The 23603-nt window shown below is 42.8% G+C and overlaps 3 protein-coding genes across 3 annotated transcripts in view; 1 reads left to right on the top strand and 2 right to left on the bottom strand.

Annotated features, from left to right (window-relative positions):
* Positions 1-23603, bottom strand: part of LOC139063677 (uncharacterized) — a 642331-nt gene that overhangs the window by 573458 nt on the left and 45270 nt on the right. The window lies entirely within an intron of this gene.
* LOC139063671 (uncharacterized) lies at positions 1920-20343 on the bottom strand. Its single transcript, XM_070546279.1, has 2 exons — positions 20235-20343; positions 1920-3308 (listed from the first exon to the last, which is right to left on the bottom strand). The coding sequence occupies exon 2, from the start codon at positions 3117-3119 to the stop codon at positions 1944-1946; it is 1176 nt and encodes a 391-aa protein (XP_070402380.1). The 5' UTR covers positions 3120-3308; positions 20235-20343; the 3' UTR covers positions 1920-1943.
* On the top strand, positions 3169-21588 carry LOC139063673 (uncharacterized). The gene is made up of 2 exons (XM_070546281.1): positions 3169-3277; positions 20204-21588. The coding sequence occupies exon 2, from the start codon at positions 20393-20395 to the stop codon at positions 21566-21568; it is 1176 nt and encodes a 391-aa protein (XP_070402382.1). The 5' UTR covers positions 3169-3277; positions 20204-20392; the 3' UTR covers positions 21569-21588.

The raw sequence follows: 23603 nt of genomic DNA, 5'->3' as shown, positions 1-23603 counted from the left end.
AGCGGTCTCCACCCTCACATCAAGTGCTTGGCGCATGTTGTGAATCTGGCCAGTAAGAGAGGCTTGGCTGTATCCCGCGTTGCGCGCCTTCTTGGTCGTGTGTGAAGAATAACTACATTTTTTCACAAGAGCACCACGGCCACCGCAGTCCTGACCAACAAGCAAACCCAGTTGGAACTGCCTCGGCATAAACTCATCACCGATGTCCAGACCAGGTGGAACAGCACGTAGGAAATGCTGGCGCGCTACCTGGAGCAGCAAGCAGCTGTCTCAGCAGCGTTGAGCTGCCCAGAAATCCGAAGGAATGCGAGAGAAATCGACACTCTGGATCACACTGATATATCAGATGTAGAAGACATAGTGAAACTGCTTAAGCCACTGAAGACAGCCACAACTGTTGTCTGTGATGAAAAAGAGCCCACTGTTTCACTGATAATGCCACTGAAGTACATGATCGAGCAAAGCATGTCACCAAACGGAAATGACACACAGACCATCGCCAACATGAAAAGCGCCATCTTACTCGACATCTCGGACCGATGCACCGGGGACTGTAATGACGTGCTGCAGGAGTGCACAGCGCTTGACCCACGATTCAGAAGCCTGTCCCATCTGAATGATGAACAACGTGAGTCTATCTATGCCAGAATATGTGAAAAAGCTTCAGCACTTCATGAGCAGCGCAACCAGGTAGGCTAACTTTTATTGGGGAAAAAGAGGTTTCCTGCTGCATGTGTGTAACTGTATGTATGTGCAGGCCAGAGTCTGAAAACTTATTTCTCATGTTTTTTTATTAGTCCATCAGAGAGAGAGTGAATGAGAGTGAAGGACAGAAATGTTTAACTAGTTTTTCTATTTTATTTATTTTCAGACCAGTTACACTGATGAAAGAACCACTAGGGCCAGTGCTTCAACATCAGAGGCAGCAGCAGAGCAGGCCAGGGTCATGGTTGAGGCAGCACAGGGAGCAGAGCAGAGCCAGGAAGAGCCAGTAGAAGGAGAAAGGCAGATGCAGGATGCAACACAGCCTCCCCCACCAAAGAAGACAGCGTTGGAAGATCTCCTTGGGAGCTCCTACACTACTGTTGAGACAGTGCAGACCAGCAGAGGGATTGAAATGGAGATACTCTCCTACAGGAGTGGGATTCCCATCCCACTCAACAGAAGTCCACTTGAGTGGTGGAAAGTTAATGCTTATGCTTACCCCATACTTGCCTCCCTTGCCAAAGCCTACCTTTGCATTCCTGCTACATCAGTGCCCAGTGAGCGTCTTTTCCACAGCAGGAGACATTGTGTCTGCTCAGAGATCACTGATTACACCAGAACATGTTGATATGTTAGTTTTTTTGAAGAAGAACCAGTCCTGAGATAAGATAACCAAGGCCTATAGCAGCACTAAGGGTGTTCCTGTTTGTGTTTGGCCTGTTAGGCCTTGTGTTTCCCTGTGTGCAACTGGAAAAAAAATAAACAAGTTGTTATTATACAGTAATATTTTTTCCTTTTTTTTTCTTATCTGATATCGTATCGTGACGTATCGTTTCGTGCCTCAGACATATCGAGGTGCATCGTATCGTGAGTTTAGGTAGATCGTCCCATTCCTAGTTTGTACTGTATTGTATAATAAATAGTTTTATATTTGACGTGTTTGATTAGAAACTATAAATGTTTACTAAATATATTTGTATATGTCATAACCTGCCTTCATTTTATTTCTTAAGAGTAAAATCCCTCTACTGTGGATTTAGTTCTGTGTTATAATCCAACCCCTCCTCTTTAATCCGGGCTTGGGACCGGCAGAAGTGACTCAAAAGGGAAACTCTGGCAGAGTTAGTTGGATTTTTTTTTTTTTTTTTTTTTTTTTTTTTTTTTTTTTTGGTGCTGGACGAGAAGCTCGTCCATTTGCCCTTTTCTGTCTGCTGTTATCTTTTTAAGGCGTAACAGATTCAGGTGTTACACCTCTGAGCCAGAATCTTCTCCAGAACAGAGTGAATGCTGCCCAGAAACAAGCTGTTTCCTCTCTTACTGAAATGCACTCTGTCTGGGAGAAAAAGGGTGTTGTTGAAGAACCTGAGCTCAGGATGCTCGATGACCAGGCCCCCAAAGCTCCTAACGGCCTTCCTCAGTAAAGAATTAACCTGTTTTCTGTTGCTGTTAATTCTTCCTGGTCGCCCGTATCGCCACGACTGCCGTTCGTTGATGGCGGAAAAGGCTATTCTCATTTCCGGAAAGTCCTTATGGAGGTGGGACAAATCCTTTTGGATCTGAGAAGCCAGTTCCACCGGGGAAACGAGACCCAGATCGTTTCCTCCGGCGTGGACGACCAGAATATCTGGAGGACCGTGTGTGGGAGCCTCGGAGTAAAACCTGGGAAGGACACCGCCCCAGCGCATGCCTCCTTTGCCAAACCATTGGACCTTAGCTCTGAGTCCAAAGTTTGTCCCAAACTGCCGCTGAGCCGCCTCTTCACCCCGTCTGATGTAACTGGATCCAATAATCCAGATTACTGGAGTTCGAGGCTGCTCAGACTTGATGGTAGATGCAGTTTTTGGGGGTTCGGAGACACTTTTGGGTCCTGAATCCGTCCCTTTCCTACGTCCTTTGAGGCGGATCATAGTGGGACGTTTCTGCTGAGGTGTGCCTTCTGACAGCCGCAGCCTTTTAGCAGCGCTTGGGAAGTCAGAGTTCTCGTGATCTACGTCACTCAAACGCTTTCTTTTCCCCAACAGCTGAATGCGAGGAGTATCCTGGAGTTGGACAGAGGACGTCTGTCTTTTCTCCACTAAGGAAATTCCTCGGTACCTTGCCAGCGTTTTATATCTTTGGTCTTGTCGATTAGCCTGTAAAACAGAGGAGTTTTTGCTGGAGATGGATGTTAAACCTCCACTGGTGTCCACAGACGCGGCTGTCTTGAAAAGGACACTTGGTTCCTCAAAGGGCTGAATCTGACGAGACTTGTCAGGTTTTGATGCAGACAGACACAGGTTTTGTGTTTCTGCGAAGCTAGTTCCTCTGTAGCTAGCCAGAAGTTCATATCTGCGTCGTTTGTGAAGCGACTGTAGCTCAGAGGACCTTAGCCCTGACTGGAAAGCTGGTTGGCTGTTTGACAGAACAAAGACCATTTTGCACTCTAGGATTTCCGAGCAGTGAATAATTTAGCTATAAATATTCACCAAATGCACCAGATTTCTCTGAAGGAAGCTGTTAAAAGATGTTGTTTACACAAAACCAACAAGTTTTCTGAGAGCAACAATCCGTCCAACCACCTTCTTCAAAGCAAGTCTGATACTGACTGACCACTGACTGCAGACCTTTATGTATATGTCCATGCTGCCAGCGTCAGTCATAAAGGCTTTGTGACGTCATCACGCCACCTGCGCTTCCGTGCGTTCAGACCATTACAATTGTACTGCTGCGCATGCGTGAACGCTGTGGCCGTCTTGTGTGTCGGGTTTCTGTCTCCAGAGGGTCCGGTCCGGTCCAGTTGGGACAGAAAGAACGTTTAGCTGCTTCTGCAGGTTCTAATGAAACACTTTTAAACACTAAAGACTAGAAATGTCAGTCCTACCTGTAAATACGAGCTCAATGAAGCACGTAAAAGTAAATACGTGAACTTTGCGCACATGCAGCAAAAACAGTAGAGGGAGAACAGCAGTTAACGTAGCACACGGCAGGTCTCCATGGCAACAAGGGCTTGCTTCCACGTTACGTAAAAGGGGTGGACAATGGTTTCTGGCGCTGAATCCAGGAAGTAGAGAAAACAAGACTGACCAAACAGAAAAACTGTCATTAGAAAATATCAGGAACATGAAATCAGGCAGATGAAGTCAGTTGTCTTAACCACGGTGTTTCAGGTAAATGTAAACCGTCTGTTGGACCAATGTCGCCCTCCTGTGCCTGTTTGCTGGTACTGCACCTAAAATATTGACATTATTCTAATGGTTCTGAAAGAAAATGAAACAACTGTAATAAAACCAGAAAATACACCCATGCACCTAACATCTTCATCACGCTGTTGTAAAAACCATCTCTGACATTTCCTCTCCCTGGCTCGCACTGGTCAGCGAGGCGCTGTCTGCATTTTCACTGCTCATTAATGGCGCCCAGTCAGATGCAAGCACGTGCAGCATGGAACAAGACATGTGTGTTAAAATGTATTTGTACAGGATTTAAAAAGCTGACATTGCTTCACAATAAATCTTAAGGCGCCATATATTAAATTGAGGACATAAAAGCAAAAATAAAATAGATAAAACAAAAAGTCATACAGCCAAAATCTAGTTAAAACCATGATACATAAATCAGCTGCTGTTAAAAACAACATAGAGATGATTTTATTACCGGATGTAGTATGTTTGTGTCCCTGCTGCATAGTTCTGGAAACCCAGTTTTGTTATTGGTTGTTTTTAGTGGTTGAAGGTTACTATAATAGCTTACTGCCTTTGTGTGTTTACCTCTAATCTTATTAATTTTCCTTTTTCTTTTCTGTAAGTGTTTGTGCTGCTCTAGCAAATGAATTTCCCCACTGACATTACTGTTCTATTCTATTCATCCACCTGGGACCAGTGCTCTAAAACATCTCCTGTTGTGTGAAAAACGGGTGTGGGAGTTTCTACACCAGCCCACGACTAGAAGATCTTAGACTGTCCCCGTGTCCCCGTGATGGACTGACTGATGGAGTTCTGTAGCAGCTCCCTGAGACCACACTGAGAAATAAGCATGGGAGAGAGATAGTGGGTGGGTGGGGCTTATTTTGATTGAATTTATTATTTATTCATTTTATTTATTTATTTACTTACTTTTTAATCTTCTGAGTCTTCTGAGTGACGTCAGCGTGACGCGTAACTTCATGTTTTGCTGCACATCTCGACATGTCATGGCAACATAATTGGGGTGGCTCGCTCTTGGTCTCTCAGTCTAAGTTGAATTACTGAAAAAGATGGACTTTTACACAATATTTACATTTTTCCAGTTTCACTTGCATGTCCTCCATCAGATTTCTAGATGACCTGGTGTGACTTTTCCAAAGTGATGATTTGTGCTGGTTATTGTTATAAAATTTAACCTCACGGTTATTGTGACCAAAATTATCACGGTTTTCGGTATTATCGCGGTATTTTTTTAAACGTGTTACATTTTCAGACAACTAAATAATCCCTGTATACCAGGAATTTATTGTCCTCAGTTTGTGTCTAAGTTTTGCCTAAAGTTTGTCATTTTGTAATTATGTTGTTTATTCCTTTACATTTTCCCCCTTTAGACTTTAAAATACCAATATTTGCCCATAACTTCTTAATGTTTGTCTGTTTGATGTCATCATTTTAAAAATATTAGATCAGATGATACTCAGGCCCTGTCCACACGTAGCCGGGGATCTGCCAAAACGTAGATATTTTTCTACGTTTTGGCCTGTCATCCACACGAAAACGGATCTTTTTAAAAACTCCGGCCAAAGTGAAGATCTGCGTTTTCTCCGTTTTGGGTGTCTGCGTGTGGACAGACAAAACCGGAGTTTTAAGGTCCGCAACGTCACTTTCCATGACAAAAAAATGCTGACATCACGTGTGCGACCTGTGTTTACACTAGCCGACAGCATGGATGCCCTCAGAGCTGCGCTCGCTTTCTCAATCGTCCAAGCGCTTTTTGCTTGTTTGTTTTTGCAAGCGGAATTACTGCTGCTTGCGGAAGACCACAGACGAAGGACGAGGTTAAGAACGGGGGAAGTACTGCCGCCTACAGGTCTGGCATGTCCTTAACAACGTATTTATCCGGGTACGTGTGGACAGAGTTATTTTTAAAACGAGGTGGTGTGGATGCAAGTTTTTGGAGGGGCGGATATTCGTTTTAAAAAGACCCGGCTACGTGTGGACTAGGCCTCAGTACGCCTTCTAATCAGATACCTTTTTACCATTACTGTCATGAGCTGGGGTGAGTACTCTCTTCCTCTTAACCATCTGTGAGTCTCTTGCCAGGAGAGGGAGTGGCCCAGCTGTTCCTGATCAGCGGGGTGTTTTCCTATTTAAGGTGGATGGAGGACACAATTCGACGCCGGAAGATTGCCTCAGTGTGGTAGTAGCCAGCCACTCGAGTTATCTCTAGTATTTCTTGGATTAATGTTATTCGTAGTGTTTAGCTCTAGTATTTTTGGATGTTGACCTTTCTTGCTTCGTCTGGAACTGATTTGGATTTTTACCCTTCGTCAGGATTTCTGTCGGGCTCTTTAGATACTTACCTCTACTCCAGGATTTGGATTTTCAGCACGCGGACCATATCACCAACCTCCATAACCCACCTCTCATCTCAACCCAGTGCCTCATCCACCAGGACGCCCCGCTTCTCTCCACCTATGCTCCCTCTCCTGCGCTTCCCCCCGGCTCTCTACCTCTCCCTCCTCCAGCCAACATCTACACGCCCCACAGGATGTTCTGCTGAACACCTCTGCCTAGACCCCTGCACGGACCTAAAATCTGAGCCCCAGCCCGACCCGGCCCGAAAAGGTTTTCAGGATTCTCTGGCCCGACCCGAGCCTGACTTTTTTTAACCAACTAAATGAAAACAAAGTGCGTCAATCCTGACCAATGTGTTAAAAGACGAGCAGGATCCGATCAATTTGTTTTTCCCTTGTTTACCGTCACGGAGATAACGGCGCACTGGCTCTGGTGGTAATCAAGTTAAATTTGATCTCTTTCCAACAATTTTCACAAGCAAACAAAACAGTCTAAAGCAGGGCTTGTGTTGACCGGATAGTTACCGTGTTTGGCCGTTTATTTTGACAGAGAAAGAATAGAAAGAATTATCCCGACGCATGCAGACAAACTGACATTTTATTCGTTACACACATCGCAGATGTAGCTAAATCACCCAAGAAAAGATTCCCATCTGAACATCTGAGCTGCTCAGCGCATATGTGCACAGCGAGCTGAAGTTGTGGAGAGGGGCTTGGAGCGCATCGCAGAACCAGAGCGCATGCGGGAAGGTTCCTCCCACTGAAGCGAGTGTTTTCCAAACCCTGTCTCTCAGAGAGACTTGTCCCTTAGAAAATGTTCCCTGATTATGAAACTTTGGCTGAATAGTGCTTGTTCCTGTCTCCAATGTGCGACACATCCAGGAGGAGAATCCCAGAATCTCTTCAGCCCAGGAAGCGCCTATGATTACGCACAAGCGTGACCCGTCAACCCGGTCTCACAGTAAGACCGGGTTGGACCTGTTCAGGTTTACGCAGACAATCTTTACATAGAATTGACTTACAGATATAAAATTAATTCAGTAAAATATAAAACATTTTATTTAAATATCCATTCATTATTTTACAAGCACAGAGAGCCGCATCAGAAGGATGGGAGAGCCGCGGGTTGTGACATGTTTTCTCCAGGACCAGAGAGGACGCAAAGTCAATACATCTCTTTTATTGTGAGGTAATAGGAGCGATTTGTGGCAGCGGCAGCACGAGTGGCACTTGCAGTGGCAGCTCTGACTCTTCCGGGTGGTGCCACGGCTTTTAGTGGCACCTGCCACTGCTGCCATGGCCGCTGCCACTGCTGCCACAGCTGCCACGGCCCATGCCACTGCTGCCAAGACACTTCCAGGTGGTGCCACGGCTTTTAGTGGCACTAGCCACGCCCCCTGCCTCTAAAAGTCGTGGCACCACCCGGAACTGGTGGTGCCACGACTTTTAGTGGCACCTGCCACTGCTGCCACGGTACCTGCGGCTGCCACAGGCTGTAGTGACCTCAGTAATTGCAGCACTTATTGCATCATCGGCCTCATCATGCCAACGTTTTTATTTTTTACTTTATTAACAAAATCAAAACAAACAAGGCTGTCACCGAAAATATTTGAAATATTTCAAGCGGTTTACAAATGCATTTCCCAGTCACTCCAGGCATATACAGTGTAATGCAATCAGAAGCGTTAATGCATTTATTTTTTCCATCATTTTTATTGCTCCCCCAGACAAATCTGTGACAGCTCTAGTGGAAGATCCACAGACACTTCCGGGTTGAGGACCGGCGAGTCACCGGCCTCCGGTACGGAGTCAGGAAGCAGGGGATTACCAGAGGCAGATGGAGAGCGCCAGAGCAGTTCTCAATTTCTGAAATAATTTATGACAACTGCTACCAATGTGGATTGTGGAATAAAAAGAGATAATCTGTTAGTTTTCTCAATATTGTCATTGCAATCGCAGCAGATAACGCCATCTGCCGGCTTAAAATGGTTATTGCAGTACATTTTAAACAACTTTTTTGTAACTATTTCAATCTTCGTTTTCACATACATTCAGTTTAAAATGTAACCTACATTCAACGTACTGAAGAATAAAGCAAATACAAATGACCTCAGATGAGGAACATGAAAATTACATTTAGAACTTGCAACAATTACCACATGACACTACACCGTAAAATAAATTATGATGCAAAATAATAATAAAATAAAAATAAAATATCATCAACAAACAAAAAATGTTCAGAGGTTGATATTTCAGCATTATATTTCAAACATGTTTGATTCATTGGACTGTAATTTAAAGAACAAGAAACTCAGACATTGTTTCGTACAACTCAGTTATAGATTGGTTATTTTCTGATACTACTTTTAGAGATGTTGTAAATTGTTTTATTTCATTTTTAAAATGGTTAATGTTAGGCTTGCTGTTTTTCCATTTAGTTTTATGTATATGGTATTTTCCCATGATGAAAATAATATTCACCATTTTGGATATCTTTTTTGGCAGAGCATCCATGTAGATCAACACTTTAGATTTGTTAAGCCATACATCATTTCTCTCAATATTTAATAATCGATAAACATCCTCCCAAAAACCAGTTGTTACTGAACACGAGAAGAAAAGGTGCTCAATGGTTTCACATTCTGTCATACAAAAGACACACTGGTTCACTTCAAAATTAAATCTTTTTCTTAATGTTTCGGCAGCTGGATTGATATTATGTATTATTTTGAATTGAATTTCTTTCAACTTGGGTGCAATTGGCCATTTAAGATAGCTGCATGGCTGTAGTTTCCTTTCCTGTGATTTTTATTTTCTTTGATTTGTCAATATCATAGAATAACTATTTTTAACATACTTCCAAGTACTTTGTTATTACATTTTTGTTCACCTAATTTAAATTTGCCAATTTTCAACTGAGGAAGTTTAATCACCACATTTGAATTAAGCAAGGTATTTTTAATCATGAATTTAAGGGAAGTGGAATAGCTCTACTGATTTGATTAAACTCTCTAACAGAGCATTTAAAATTAAATTTTTCGACAAAACATTCAAATTGTAACAAATTGCCATTTTTATCCATCAAATCTGTCACATATAAAATCTGTTTGTCATACCATTCTTCTTTGAATTTAGTCTTCCTATTAATTACAATGGCTCTATTATTCCACAAGGTGGAGCTATGCGGTGTAAAGTTGTGGCTGAATATCATTTTCCAGTAGAGCAGAATTTGTTTATGGAAGTCAGATAGTTTGATTGGTAATTTATATATTTCAAAGTCACATTTTAACAGGAATTCTAATCCTCCAACCTTTTGGAAAATATATTTTGGTTTGTGGAACCATATAGAATACCATATAGAATGTGTCTGTGAAGGTTCTCAGTCATCCAGGTCATTGTAGTCTAAGGAGCTTTGAAAGAAAAGCGTCTGGACTTAAAGCACCGTCCCTGTTACTCTCTAAATATGTACAGTAAATACAAATACAAATTTATACAATATTACTAAAAGAAGAATTACTAAACAGAGATTTATTCTACAGGATAAGGTGTAAATTGGCCATGGTAAAATTTATAAATAATGTGTTATTGACAAGAACGTACATTGGAAGTTATACAGAACTAAAGAATTTAATGACTTTCTCTCCAACCTCCCAATTTATTGTATAATTTTATTGTTCATTTATTATATTTATTACTTCCTGTTCCAGACTGAAACAATCATCCAGCGTTTGGAAAGAGTCCTGTCACTTTCAGGAACTACATCTGTGGATCCTCATTTCATAACAGATGTTATTCTGCCCGAGGTATGTTTATATGACACTTATAAATATAAAAAAACACAACTTACTAGTATTTGTAATGTTTTGTAACACAAGCAGGAAGAAGTTGGATGCTAAAATTACATTTTCACCAACAGAAAATAGTGCCTTCACAATAATAATGTGGTCAAAGATCTGCATAATGTAGATTCTAACTTTTTCCAAATTAATTTGATGTAAAATTGTTTTATAGGCTCTGATTCAGTGGGTGCAGACTACAAATGTCATCTGCCGTTTTCAAGCAGAAGACTTGCTTATGAAGACCAAGCCATTCATTGACAATGAAGGGTATAGTAACATTTGGGTGCTGACTCCTGTTAGGAGCATGTATAATAAGCTGAAATTTTGAAACGCCATGATTTCTCTGACCTCACAGAAAAGCAGAACTGGCCATTAATGATGACACTCCAAAGGTAAAGCACACATAACAAGTATAGTATATAGTACATATGTATATATTTACAGTGAGGGCGGAGGGTGTTTGATGTCCCGGGAATTTTGCAACTTCTACTTCGAAATCAAAGAGGGGTTTTCAGCATACATGCATAAACATTGCATGTATATATATAAATGTGTGTGTGTGTGTGTGTGTGTGTGTGTGTGTGTGTGTGTCATTTTCACAGGAAAGCAGTATTTTGGCAGACACGCTGGCAGCAGCCGAGTGGGTAAAGGGAACACTGTTCGAGGGAATGGTTAAAGTGCCATCCGTTCTGTCCATGGATGAGGAAGAACAGCAGGAAGTCCTTGAGGCAGTTCAAAGCTGGAACGAGGACCATGATTATGACTCTCCAGCAGAACATTTGACAAATATTTTCAAATAAGACTCACAAACCTGAGTCAACACCAGTCTCATCAGAGCTGGGGTTCTGTCGCCGTACTTTTGGTCTAAAAAACGTCCTTATGTCCATCTTCACTCATGCGTTTCAGGCAGAGAGTGCAGAAGAAGCCGGCTGCTGAAGGGCTTCTTCTTCAGTGGTGGAGGCTCAGGCAGGCTGTATACAAACTACTGCCAGCTGCTCCCTCTCTGTTGGACTTTGGTACTGCATGTTACTTCCACGATTTAGATCCGGGGCTTCAGCCCAAGTAGCCAGGCCTAATGCCGCCCCTGCGTTAAACTCCCGCCCACACCCGTAGTGTGCATATCTACTCCCGCCCGCACCCGTAGTGTGCATATCTACTCCCGCCCGCACCCGTGGTGTGCATATCTACTCCCGCCCGCACCCGTAGTGTGCATATCTACTCCCGCCCGCACCCGTGGTGTGCATATCTACTCCCGCCCGCACCCGTAGTGTGCATATCTACTCCCGCCCGCACCCGTAGTGTGCATATCTACTCCCGCCCGCACCCGTAGTGTGCATATCTACTCCCGCCCGCACCCGTAGTGTGCATATCTACTCCCGCCCGCACCCGTAGTGTGCATATCTACTCCCGCCCGCACCCGTAGTGTGCATATCTACTCCCGCCCGCAACCGCAAAACTCGGAGAAATTACGCAGCTGGACCGAGCGCAATTTGTGGCAGCGGCAGCGCGAGTGGCACTTGCGTTGGCAGCTCTGACTCTTCCGGGTGGTGCCACGGCTTTTAGTGGCACCTGCCACTGCTGCCATGGCCGCTGTCACTGCTGCCACAGCTGCCACGGCCCATGCCACTGCTGCCAAGACACTTCCGGGTGGTGCCACGGCTTTTAGTGGCACTAGCCACGCCCCCTGCCTCTAAAAGTCGTGGCACCACCCGGAACTGGTGGTGCCACGACTTTTAGTGGCACTGCCACTGCTGCCACGGTACCTGCAGCTGCCACAGGCTGTAGTGACTTCAGTAATTGCAGCACTTATTGCATCATCGGCCTCATCATGCCAACGTTTTTATTTTTTACTTTATTAACAAAATCAAAACAAACAAGGCTGTCACCAAAAATATTTGAAATATTTCAAGCGGTTTACAAATGCATTTCCCAGTCACTCCAGGCATATACAGTGTAATGCAATCAGAAGCGTTAATGCATTTATTTTTTCCATCATTTTTATTGCTCCCACAGACGAATCCGTGACAGCTCTAGTGGAAGATCCACAGACACTTCCGGGTTGAAGACCGGCGGGTCATTGGCCTCCGGTACGGAGTCAGGAAGCAGGGGAACACCAGAGGCAGATGAATAGCGCCAGAGCAGTTCTCAGTTTCTGAAATAATTTATGACAACTGCTACCAATGTGGATTGTGGAATAAAAAGAGATAAACTGTTAGTTTTCTCAATATTGTCATTGCAATCGCAGCAGATAACGCCATCTGCCGGCTTAAAATGGTTATTGCAGTACATTTTAAACAACTTGGAAGTGAAAAGGCTGTTTGTCACTACAACAGATTTGGGAATGTAGTTTATTGTTAATAGATATTGTGATTTTACAACAATAAAGTTTTGTATTGTGTATATAGATTTATCACTCTCTGTAATGTGAAGGGACTCCAATAAAGAAGACTTAGAACACAATAAAACTTTATTAAAACCAAGACCTATGCTGTTTAGTCTGTACCTCAAATCTGGAGAAAACTTTGAGGTTCTTCTCATCTTTGATAAAGGAACAGAACTTGTCATAGTCATTTTTATTTTCAAAAGCAAAAGTCAAATGTTCTGCTGGAGAGTCATAATCATGGTCCTCGTTCCAGCTTTGAACTGCCTCAAGGACTTCCTGCTGTTCTTCCTCATCCATGGACAGAACGGATGGCACTTTAACCATTCCCTCGAACAGTGTTCCCTTTACCCACTCGGCTGCTGCCAGCGTGTCTGCCAAAATACTGCTTTCCTGTGAAAATGACACACACACACACACACACACACACACACACACACACACACACACATTTATATATATACATGCAATGTTTATGCATGTATGCTGAAAACCCCTCTTTGATTTCGAAGTAGAAGTTGCAAAATTCCCGGGACATCAAACACCCTCCGCCCTCACTGTAAATATATACATATGTACTATATACTATACTTGTTATGTGTGCTTTACCTTTGGAGTGTCATCATTAATGGCCAGTTCTGCTTTTCTGTGAGGTCAGAGAAATCATGGCGTTTCAAAATTTCAGCTTATTATACATGCTCCTAACAGGAGTCAGCACCCAAATGTTACTATACCCTTCATTGTCAATGAATGGCTTGGTCTTCATAAGCAAGTCTTCTGCTTGAAAACTGCAGATGACATTTGTAGTCTGCACCCACTGAATCAGAGCCTATAAAACAATTTTACATCAAATTAATTTGGAAAAAGTTAGAATCTACATTATGCAGATCTTTGACCACATTATTATTGTGAAGGCACTATTTTCTGTTGGTGAAAATGTAATTTTAGCATCCAACTTCTTCCTGCTTGTGTTACAAAACATTACAAATACTAGTAAGTTGTGTTTTTTTATATTTATAAGTGTCATATAAACATACCTCGGGCAGAATAACATCTGTTATGAAATGAGGATCCACAGATGTAGTTCCTGAAAGTGACAGGACTCTTTCCAAACGCTGGATGATTGTTTCAGTCTGGAACAGGAAGTAATAAATATAATAAATGAACAATAAAATTATACAATTAATTGGGAGGTTGGAGAGAAAGTCATTAAATTCTTTAGTTCTGTATAACTTCCAATGTACGTTCTTGTCAATAACACATTATTTATAAATTTTACCATGGCCAATTTACACCTTATCCTGTAGAATAAATCTCTGTTTAGTAATTCTTCTTTTAGTAATATTGTATAAATTTGTATTTGTATGTACTGTACATATTTAGAGAGTAACAGGGACGGTGCTTTAAGTCCAGACGCTTTTCTTTCAAAGCTCCTTAGACTACAATGACCTGGATGACTGAGAACCTTCACAGACACATTCTATATGGTATTCTATATGGTTCCACAAACCAAAATATATTTTCCAAAAGGTTGGAGGATTAGAATTCCTGTTAAAATGTGACTTTGAAATATATAAATTACCAATCAAACTATCTGACTTCCATAAACAAATTCTGCTCTACTGGAAAATGATATTCAGCCACAACTTTACACCGCATAGCTCCACCTTGTGGAATAATAGAGCCATTGTAATTAATAGGAAGACTAAATTCAAAGAAGAATGGTATGACAAACAGATTTTATATGTGACAGATTTGATGGATAAAAATGGCAATTTGTTACAATTTGAATGTTTTGTCGAAAAATTTAATTTTAAATGCTCTGTTAGAGAGTTTAATCAAATCAGTAGAGCTATTCCACTTCCCTTAAATTCATGATTAAAAATACCTTGCTTAATTCAAATGTGGTGATTAAACTTCCTGAGTTGAAAATTGGCAAATTTAAATTAGGTGAACAAAAATGTAATAACAAAGTACTTGGAAGTATGTTAAAAATAGTTATTCTATGATATTGACAAATCAAAGAAAATAAAAATCACAGGAAAGGAAACTACAGCCATGCAGCTATCTTAAATGGCCAATTGCACCCAAGTTGAAAGAAATTCAATTCAAAATAATACATAATATCAATCCAGCTGCCGAAACATTAAGAAAAAGATTTAATTTTGAAGTGAACCAGTGTGTCTTTTGTATGACAGAATGTGAAACCATTGAGCACCTTTTCTTCTCGTGTTCAGTAACAACTGGTTTTTGGGAGGATGTTTATCGATTATTAAATATTGAGAGAAATGATGTATGGCTTAACAAATCTAAAGTGTTGATCTACATGGATGCTCTGCCAAAAAAGATATCCAAAATGGTGAATATTATTTTCATCATGGGAAAATACCATATACATAAAACTAAATGGAAAAACAGCAAGCCTAACATTAACCATTTTAAAAATGAAATAAAACAATTTACAACATCTCTAAAAGTAGTATCAGAAAATAACCAATCTATAACTGAGTTGTACGAAACAATGTCTGAGTTTCTTGTTCTTTAAATTACAGTCCAATGAATCAAACATGTTTGAAATATAATGCTGAAATATCAACCTCTGAACATTTTTTGTTTGTTGATGATATTTTATTTTTATTTTATTATTATTTTGCATCATAATTTATTTTACGGTGTAGTGTCATGTGGTAATTGTTGCAAGTTCTAAATGTAATTTTCATGTTCCTCATCTGAGGTCATTTGTATTTGCTTTATTCTTCAGTACGTTGAATGTAGGTTACATTTTAAACTGAATGTATGTGAAAACGAAGATTGAAATAGTTACAAAAAAGTTGTTTAAAATGTACTGCAATAACCATTTTAAGCCGGCAGATGGCGTTATCTGCTGCGATTGCAATGACAATATTGAGAAAACTAACAGATTATCTCTTTTTATTCCACAATCCACATTGGTAGCAGTTGTCATAAAAAATTTCAGAAATTGAGAACTGCTCTGGCGCTCTCCATCTGCCTCTGGTAATCCCCTGCTTCCTGACTCCGTACCGGAGGCCGGTGACTCGCCGGTCCTCAACCCGGAAGTGTCTGTGGATCTTCCACTAGAGCTGTCACAGATTTGTCTGGGGGAGCAATAAAAATGATGGAAAAAATAAATGCATTAACGCTTCTGATTGCATTACACTGTATATGCCTGGAGTGACTGGGAAATGCATTTGTAAACCGCTTGAAATATTTCAAATATTTTCGGTGACAGCCTTGTTTGTTTTGATTTTGTTAATAAAGTAAAAAATAAAAACGTTGGCATGATGAGGCCGATGATGCAATAAGTGCTGCAATTACTGAGGTCACTACAGCCTGTGGCAGCCGCAGGTACCGTGGCAGCAGTGGCAGGTGCCACTAAAAGTCGTGGCACCACCAGTTCCGGGTGGTGCCACGACTTTTAGAGGCAGGGGGCGTGGCTAGTGCCACTAAAAGCCGTGGCACCACCTGGAAGTGTCTTGGCAGCAGTGGCATGGGCCGTGGCAGCTGTGGCAGCAGTGGCAGCGGCCATGGCAGCAGTGGCAGGTGCCACTAAAAGCCGTGGCACCACCCGGAAGAGTCAGAGCTGCCACTGCAAGTGCCACTCGTGCTGCCGCTGCCACAAATCGCTCCTATTACCTCACAATAAAAGAGATGTATTGACTTTGCGTCCTCTCTGGTCCTGGAGAAAACATGTCACAACCCGCGGCTCTCCCATCCTTCTGATGCGGCTCTCTGTGCTTGTAAAATAATGAATGGATATTTAAATAAAATGTTTTATATTTTACTGAATTAATTTTATATCTGTAAGTCAATTCTATGTAAAGATTGTCTGCGTAAACCTGAACAGGTCCAACCCGGTCTTACTGTGAGACCGGGTTGACGGGTCACGCTTGTGCGTAATCATAGGCGCTTCCTGGGCTGAAGAGATTCTGGGATTCTCCTCCTGGATGTGTCGCACATTGGAGACAGGAACAAGCACTATTCAGCCAAAGTTTCATAATCAGGGAACATTTTCTAAGGGACAAGTCTCTCTGAGAGACAGGGTTTGGAAAACACTCGCTTCAGTGGGAGGAACCTTCCCGCATGCGCTCTGGTTCTGCGATGCGCTCCAAGCCCCTCTCCACAACTTCAGCTCGCTGTGCACATATGCGCTGAGCAGCTCAGATGTTCAGATGGGAATCTTTTCTTGGGTGATTTAGCTACATCTGCGATGTGTGTAACGAATAAAATGTCAGTTTGTCTGCATGCGTCGGGATAATTCTTTCTATTCTTTCTCTGTCAAAATAAACAGCCAAACACGGTAACTATCCGGTCAACACAAGCCCTGCTTTAGACTGTTTTGTTTGCTTGTGAAAATTGTTGGAAAGAGATCAAATTTAACTTGATTACCACCAGAGCCAGTGCGCCGTTATCTCCGTGACGGTAAACAAGGGAAAAACAAATTGATCGGATCCTGCTCGTCTTTTAACACATTGGTCAGGATTGACGCACTTTGTTTTCATTTAGTTGGTTAAAAAAAGTCAGGCTCGGGTCGGGCCAGAGAATCCTGAAAACCTTTTCGGGCCGGGTCGGGCTGGGGCTCAGATTTTAGGTCCGTGCAGGGGTCTAGGCAGAGGTGTTCAGCAGAACATCCTGTGGGGCGTGTAGATGTTGGCTGGAGGAGGGAGAGGTAGAGAGCCGGGGGGAAGCGCAGGAGAGGGAGCATAGGTGGAGAGAAGCGGGGCGTCCTGGTGGATGGGGCACTGGGTTGAGATGAGAGGTGGGTTATGGAGGTTGGTGATATGGTCCGCGTGCTGAAAATCCAAATCCTGGAGTAGAGGTAAGTATCTAAAGAGCCCGACAGAAATCCTGACGAAGGGTAAAAATCCAAATCAGTTCCAGACGAAGCAAGAAAGGTCAACATCCAAAAATACTAGAGCTAAACACTACGAATAACATTAATCCAAGAAATACTAGAGATAACTCGAGTGGCTGGCTACTACCACACTGAGGCAATCTTCCGGCGTCGAATTGTGTCCTCCATCCACCTTAAATAGGAAAACACCCCGCTGATCAGGAACAGCTGGGCCACTCCCTCTCCTGGCAAGAGACTCACAGATGGTTAAGAGGAAGAGAGTACTCACCCCAGCTCATGACAGTAAGGGTAAAAAGGTATCTGAGTAGAAGGCGTACTGAGGCCTAGTCCACACGTAGCCGGGTCTTTTTAAAACGAATATCCGCCCCTCCAAAAACTTGCATCCACACCACCTCGTTTTAAAAATAACTCTGTCCACACGTACCCGGATAAATACGTTGTTAAGGACATGCCAGACCTGTAGGCGGCAGTACTTCCCCCGTTCTTAACCTCGTCCTTCGTCTGTGGTCTTCCGCAAGCAGCAGTAATTCCGCTTGCAAAAACAAACAAGCAAAAAGCGCTTGGACGATTGAGAAAGCGAGCGCAGCTCTGAGGGCATCCATGCTGTCGGCTAGTGTAAACACAGGTCGCACACGTGATGTCAGCATTTTTTTGTCATGGAAAGTGACGTTGCGGACCTTAAAACTCCGGTTTTGTCTGTCCACACGCAGACACCCAAAACGGAGAAAACGCAGATCTTCACTTTGGCCGGAGTTTTTAAAAAGATCCGTTTTCGTGTGGATGACAGGCCAAAACGTAGAAAAATATCTACGTTTTGGCAGATCCCCGGCTACGTGTGGACAGGGCCTGAGTATCATCTGATCTAATATTTTTAAAATGATGACATCAAACAGACAAACATTAAGAAGTTATGGGCAAATATTGGTATTTTAAAGTCTAAAGGGGGAAAATGTAAAGGAATAAACAACATAATTACAAAATGAAAAACTTTAGGCAAAACTTAGACACAAACTGAGGACAATAAATTCCTGGTATACAGGGATTATTTAGTTGTCTGAAAATGTAACACGTTTAAAAAAATACCGCGATAATACCGAAAACCGTGATAATTTTGGTCACAATAACCGTGAGGTTAAATTTTATAACAATAACCAGCACAAATCATCACTTTGGAAAAGTCACACCAGGTCATCTAGAAATCTGATGGAGGACATGCAAGTGAAACTGGAAAAATGTAAATATTGTGTAAAAGTCCATCTTTTTCAGTAATTCAACTTAGACTGAGAGACCAAGAGCGAGCCACCCCAATTATGTTGCCATGACATGTCGAGATGTGCAGCAAAACATGAAGTTACGCGTCACGCTGACGTCACTCAGAAGACTCAGAAGATTAAAAAGTAAGTAAATAAATAAATAAAATGAATAAATAATAAATTCAATCAAAATAAGCCCCACCCACCCACTATCTCTCTCCCATGCTTATTTCTCAGTGTGGTCTCAGGGAGCTGCTACAGAACTCCATCAGTCAGTCCATCACGGGGACACGGGGACAGTCTAAGATCTTCTAGTCGTGGGCTGGTGTAGAAACTCCCACACCCGTTTTTCACACAACAGGAGATGTTTTAGAGCACTGGTCCCAGGTGGATGAATAGAATAGAACAGTAATGTCAGTGGGGAAATTCATTTGCTAGAGCAGCACAAACACTTACAGAAAAGAAAAAGGAAAATTAATAAGATTAGAGGTAAACACACAAAGGCAGTAAGCTATTATAGTAACCTTCAACCACTAAAAACAACCAATAACAAAACTGGGTTTCCAGAACTATGCAGCAGGGACACAAACATACTACATCCGGTAATAAAATCATCTCTATGTTGTTTTTAACAGCAGCTGATTTATGTATCATGGTTTTAACTAGATTTTGGCTGTATGACTTTTTGTTTTATCTATTTTATTTTTGCTTTTATGTCCTCAATTTAATATATGGCGCCTTAAGATTTATTGTGAAGCAATGTCAGCTTTTTAAATCCTGTACAAATACATTTTAACACACATGTCTTGTTCCATGCTGCACGTGCTTGCGTCTGACTGGGCGCCATTAATGAGCAGTGAAAATGCAGACAGCGCTTCGCTGACCAGTGCGAGCCAGGGAGAGGAAATGTCAGAGATGGTTTTTACAACAGCGTGATGAAGATGTTAGGTGCATGGGTGTATTTTCTGGTTTTATTACAGTTGTTTCATTTTCTTTCAGAACCATTAGAATAATGTCAATATTTTAGGTGCAGTACCAGCAAACAGGCACAGGAGGGCGACATTGGTCCAACAGACGGTTTACATTTACCTGAAACACCGTGGTTAAGACAACTGACTTCATCTGCCTGATTTCATGTTCCTGATATTTTCTAATGACAGTTTTTCTGTTTGGTCAGTCTTGTTTTCTCTACTTCCTGGATTCAGCGCCAGAAACCATTGTCCACCCCTTTTACGTAACGTGGAAGCAAGCCCTTGTTGCCATGGAGACCTGCCGTGTGCTACGTTAACTGCTGTTCTCCCTCTACTGTTTTTGCTGCATGTGCGCAAAGTTCACGTATTTACTTTTACGTGCTTCATTGAGCTCGTATTTACAGGTAGGACTGACATTTCTAGTCTTTAGTGTTTAAAAGTGTTTCATTAGAACCTGCAGAAGCAGCTAAACGTTCTTTCTGTCCCAACTGGACCGGACCGGACCCTCTGGAGACAGAAACCCGACACACAAGACGGCCACAGCGTTCACGCATGCGCAGCAGTACAATTGTAATGGTCTGCACGCACGGAAGCGCAGGTGGCGTGATGACGTCACAAAGCCTTTATGACTGACGCTGGCAGCATGGACATATACATAAAGGTCTGCAGTCAGTGGTCAGTCAGTATCAGACTTGCTTTGAAGAAGGTGGTTGGACGGATTGTTGCTCTCAGAAAACTTGTTGGTTTTGTGTAAACAACATCTTTTAACAGCTTCCTTCAGAGAAATCTGGTGCATTTGGTGAATATTTATAGCTAAATTATTCACTGCTCGGAAATCCTAGAGTGCAAAATGGTCTTTGTTCTGTCAAACAGCCAACCAGCTTTCCAGTCAGGGCTAAGGTCCTCTGAGCTACAGTCGCTTCACAAACGACGCAGATATGAACTTCTGGCTAGCTACAGAGGAACTAGCTTCGCAGAAACACAAAACCTGTGTCTGTCTGCATCAAAACCTGACAAGTCTCGTCAGATTCAGCCCTTTGAGGAACCAAGTGTCCTTTTCAAGACAGCCGCGTCTGTGGACACCAGTGGAGGTTTAACATCCATCTCCAGCAAAAACTCCTCTGTTTTACAGGCTAATCGACAAGACCAAAGATATAAAACGCTGGCAAGGTACCGAGGAATTTCCTTAGTGGAGAAAAGACAGACGTCCTCTGTCCAACTCCAGGATACTCCTCGCATTCAGCTGTTGGGGAAAAGAAAGCGTTTGAGTGACGTAGATCACGAGAACTCTGACTTCCCAAGCGCTGCTAAAAGGCTGCGGCTGTCAGAAGGCACACCTCAGCAGAAACGTCCCACTATGATCCGCCTCAAAGGTCGTAGGAAAGGGACGGATTCAGGACCCAAAAGTGTCTCCGAACCCCCAAAAACTGCATCTACCATCAAGTCTGAGCAGCCTCGAACTCCAGTAATCTGGATTATTGGATCCAGTTACATCAGACGGGGTGAAGAGGCGGCTCAGCGGCAGTTTGGGACAAACTTTGGACTCAGAGCTAAGGTCCAATGGTTTGGCAAAGGAGGCATGCGCTGGGGCGGTGTCCTTCCCAGGTTTTACTCCGAGGCTCCCACACACGGTCCTCCAGATATTCTGGTCGTCCACGCCGGAGGAAACGATCTGGGTCTCGTTTCCCCGGTGGAACTGGCTTCTCAGATCCAAAAGGATTTGTCCCACCTCCATAAGGACTTTCCGGAAATGAGAATAGCCTTTTCCGCCATCAACGAACGGCAGTCGTGGCGATACGGGCGACCAGGAAGAATTAACAGCAACAGAAAACAGGTTAATTCTTTACTGAGGAGGGCCGTTAGGAGCTTTGGGGGCCTGGTCATCGAGCATCCTGAGCTCAGGTTCTTCAACAACACCCTTTTTCTCCCAGACAGAGTGCATTTCAGTAAGAGAGGAAACAGCTTGTTTCTGGGCAGCATTCACTCTGTTCTGGAGAAGATTCTGGCTCAGAGGTGTAACACCTGAATCTGTTACGCCTTAAAAAGATAACAGCAGACAGAAAAGGGCAAATGGACGAGCTTCTCGTCCAGCACCAAAAAAAAAAAAAAAAAAAAAAAAAAAAAAAAAAAATCCAACTAACTCTGCCAGAGTTTCCCTTTTGAGTCACTTCTGCCGGTCCCAAGCCCGGATTAAAGAGGAGGGGTTGGATTATAACACAGAACTAAATCCACAGTAGAGGGATTTTACTCTTAAGAAATAAAATGAAGGCAGGTTATGACATATACAAATATATTTAGTAAACATTTATAGTTTCTAATCAAACACGTCAAATATAAAACTATTTATTATACAATACAGTACAAACTAGGAATGGGACGATCTACCTAAACTCACGATACGATGCACCTCGATATGTCTGAGGCACGAAACGATACGTCACGATACGATATCAGATAAGAAAAAAAAAGGAAAAAATATTACTGTATAATAACAACTTGTTTATTTTTTTTCCAGTTGCACACAGGGAAACACAAGGCCTAACAGGCCAAACACAAACAGGAACACCCTTAGTGCTGCTATAGGCCTTGGTTATCTTATCTCAGGACTGGTTCTTCTTCAAAAAAACTAACATATCAACATGTTCTGGTGTAATCAGTGATCTCTGAGCAGACACAATGTCTCCTGCTGTGGAAAAGACGCTCACTGGGCACTGATGTAGCAGGAATGCAAAGGTAGGCTTTGGCAAGGGAGGCAAGTATGGGGTAAGCATAAGCATTAACTTTCCACCACTCAAGTGGACTTCTGTTGAGTGGGATGGGAATCCCACTCCTGTAGGAGAGTATCTCCATTTCAATTCCTCTGCTGGTCTGCACTGTCTCAACAGTAGTGTAGGAGCTCCCAAGGAGATCTTCCAACGCTGTCTTCTTTGGTGGGGGAGGCTGTGTTGCATCCTGCATCTGCCTTTCTCCTTCTACTGGCTCTTCCTGGCTCTGCTCTGCTCCCTGTGCTGCCTCAACCATGACCCTGGCCTGCTCTGCTGCTGCCTCTGATGTTGAAGCACTGGCCCTAGTGGTTCTTTCATCAGTGTAACTGGTCTGAAAATAAATAAAATAGAAAAACTAGTTAAACATTTCTGTCCTTCACTCTCATTCACTCTCTCTCTGATGGACTAATAAAAAAACATGAGAAATAAGTTTTCAGACTCTGGCCTGCACATACATACAGTTACACACATGCAGCAGGAAACCTCTTTTTCCCCAATAAAAGTTAGCCTACCTGGTTGCGCTGCTCATGAAGTGCTGAAGCTTTTTCACATATTCGGGCATAGATGCACTCACGTTGTTCATCATTCAGATGGGACAGGCTTCTGAATCGTGGGTCAAGCGCTGTGCACTCCTGCAGCACATCATTACAGTCCCCGGTGCATCGGTCTGAGATGTCGAGTAAGATGGCGCTTTTCATGTTGGCGATGGTCTGTGTGTCATTTCCGTTTGGTGACATGCTTTGCTCGATCATGTACTTCAGTGGCATTATCAGTGAAACAGTGGGCTCTTTTTCATCACAGACAACAGTTGTGGCTGTCTTCAGTGGCTTAAGCAGTTTCACTATGTCTTCTACATCTGATATATCAGTGTGATCCAGAGTGTCGATTTCTCTCGCATTCCTTCGGATTTCTGGGCAGCTCAACGCTGCTGAGACAGCTGCTTGCTGCTCCAGGTAGCGCGCCAGCATTTCCTACGTGCTGTTCCACCTGGTCTGGACATCGGTGATGAGTTTATGCCGAGGCAGTTCCAACTGGGTTTGCTTGTTGGTCAGGACTGCGGTGGCCGTGGTGCTCTTGTGAAAAAATGTAGTTATTCTTCACACACGACCAAGAAGGCGCGCAACGCGGGATACAGCCAAGCCTCTCTTACTGGCCAGATTCACAACATGCGCCAAGCACTTGATGTGAGGGTGGAGACCGCTCTCTCTCACAGCAATGTCCATGTTGCTCGCGTTGTCTGTGACACAAGCAATGGTTGTGTGTGGCCTTGTTAGCTCCCACTCACTCAGTGAATTT

Source organism: Nothobranchius furzeri, chromosome 17, assembly GCF_043380555.1.
Source record: "Nothobranchius furzeri strain GRZ-AD chromosome 17, NfurGRZ-RIMD1, whole genome shotgun sequence".
NCBI classification, from domain to species: domain Eukaryota; kingdom Metazoa; phylum Chordata; class Actinopteri; order Cyprinodontiformes; family Nothobranchiidae; genus Nothobranchius; species Nothobranchius furzeri.
This window is presented reverse-complemented; position numbering and strand designations above follow the sequence as displayed.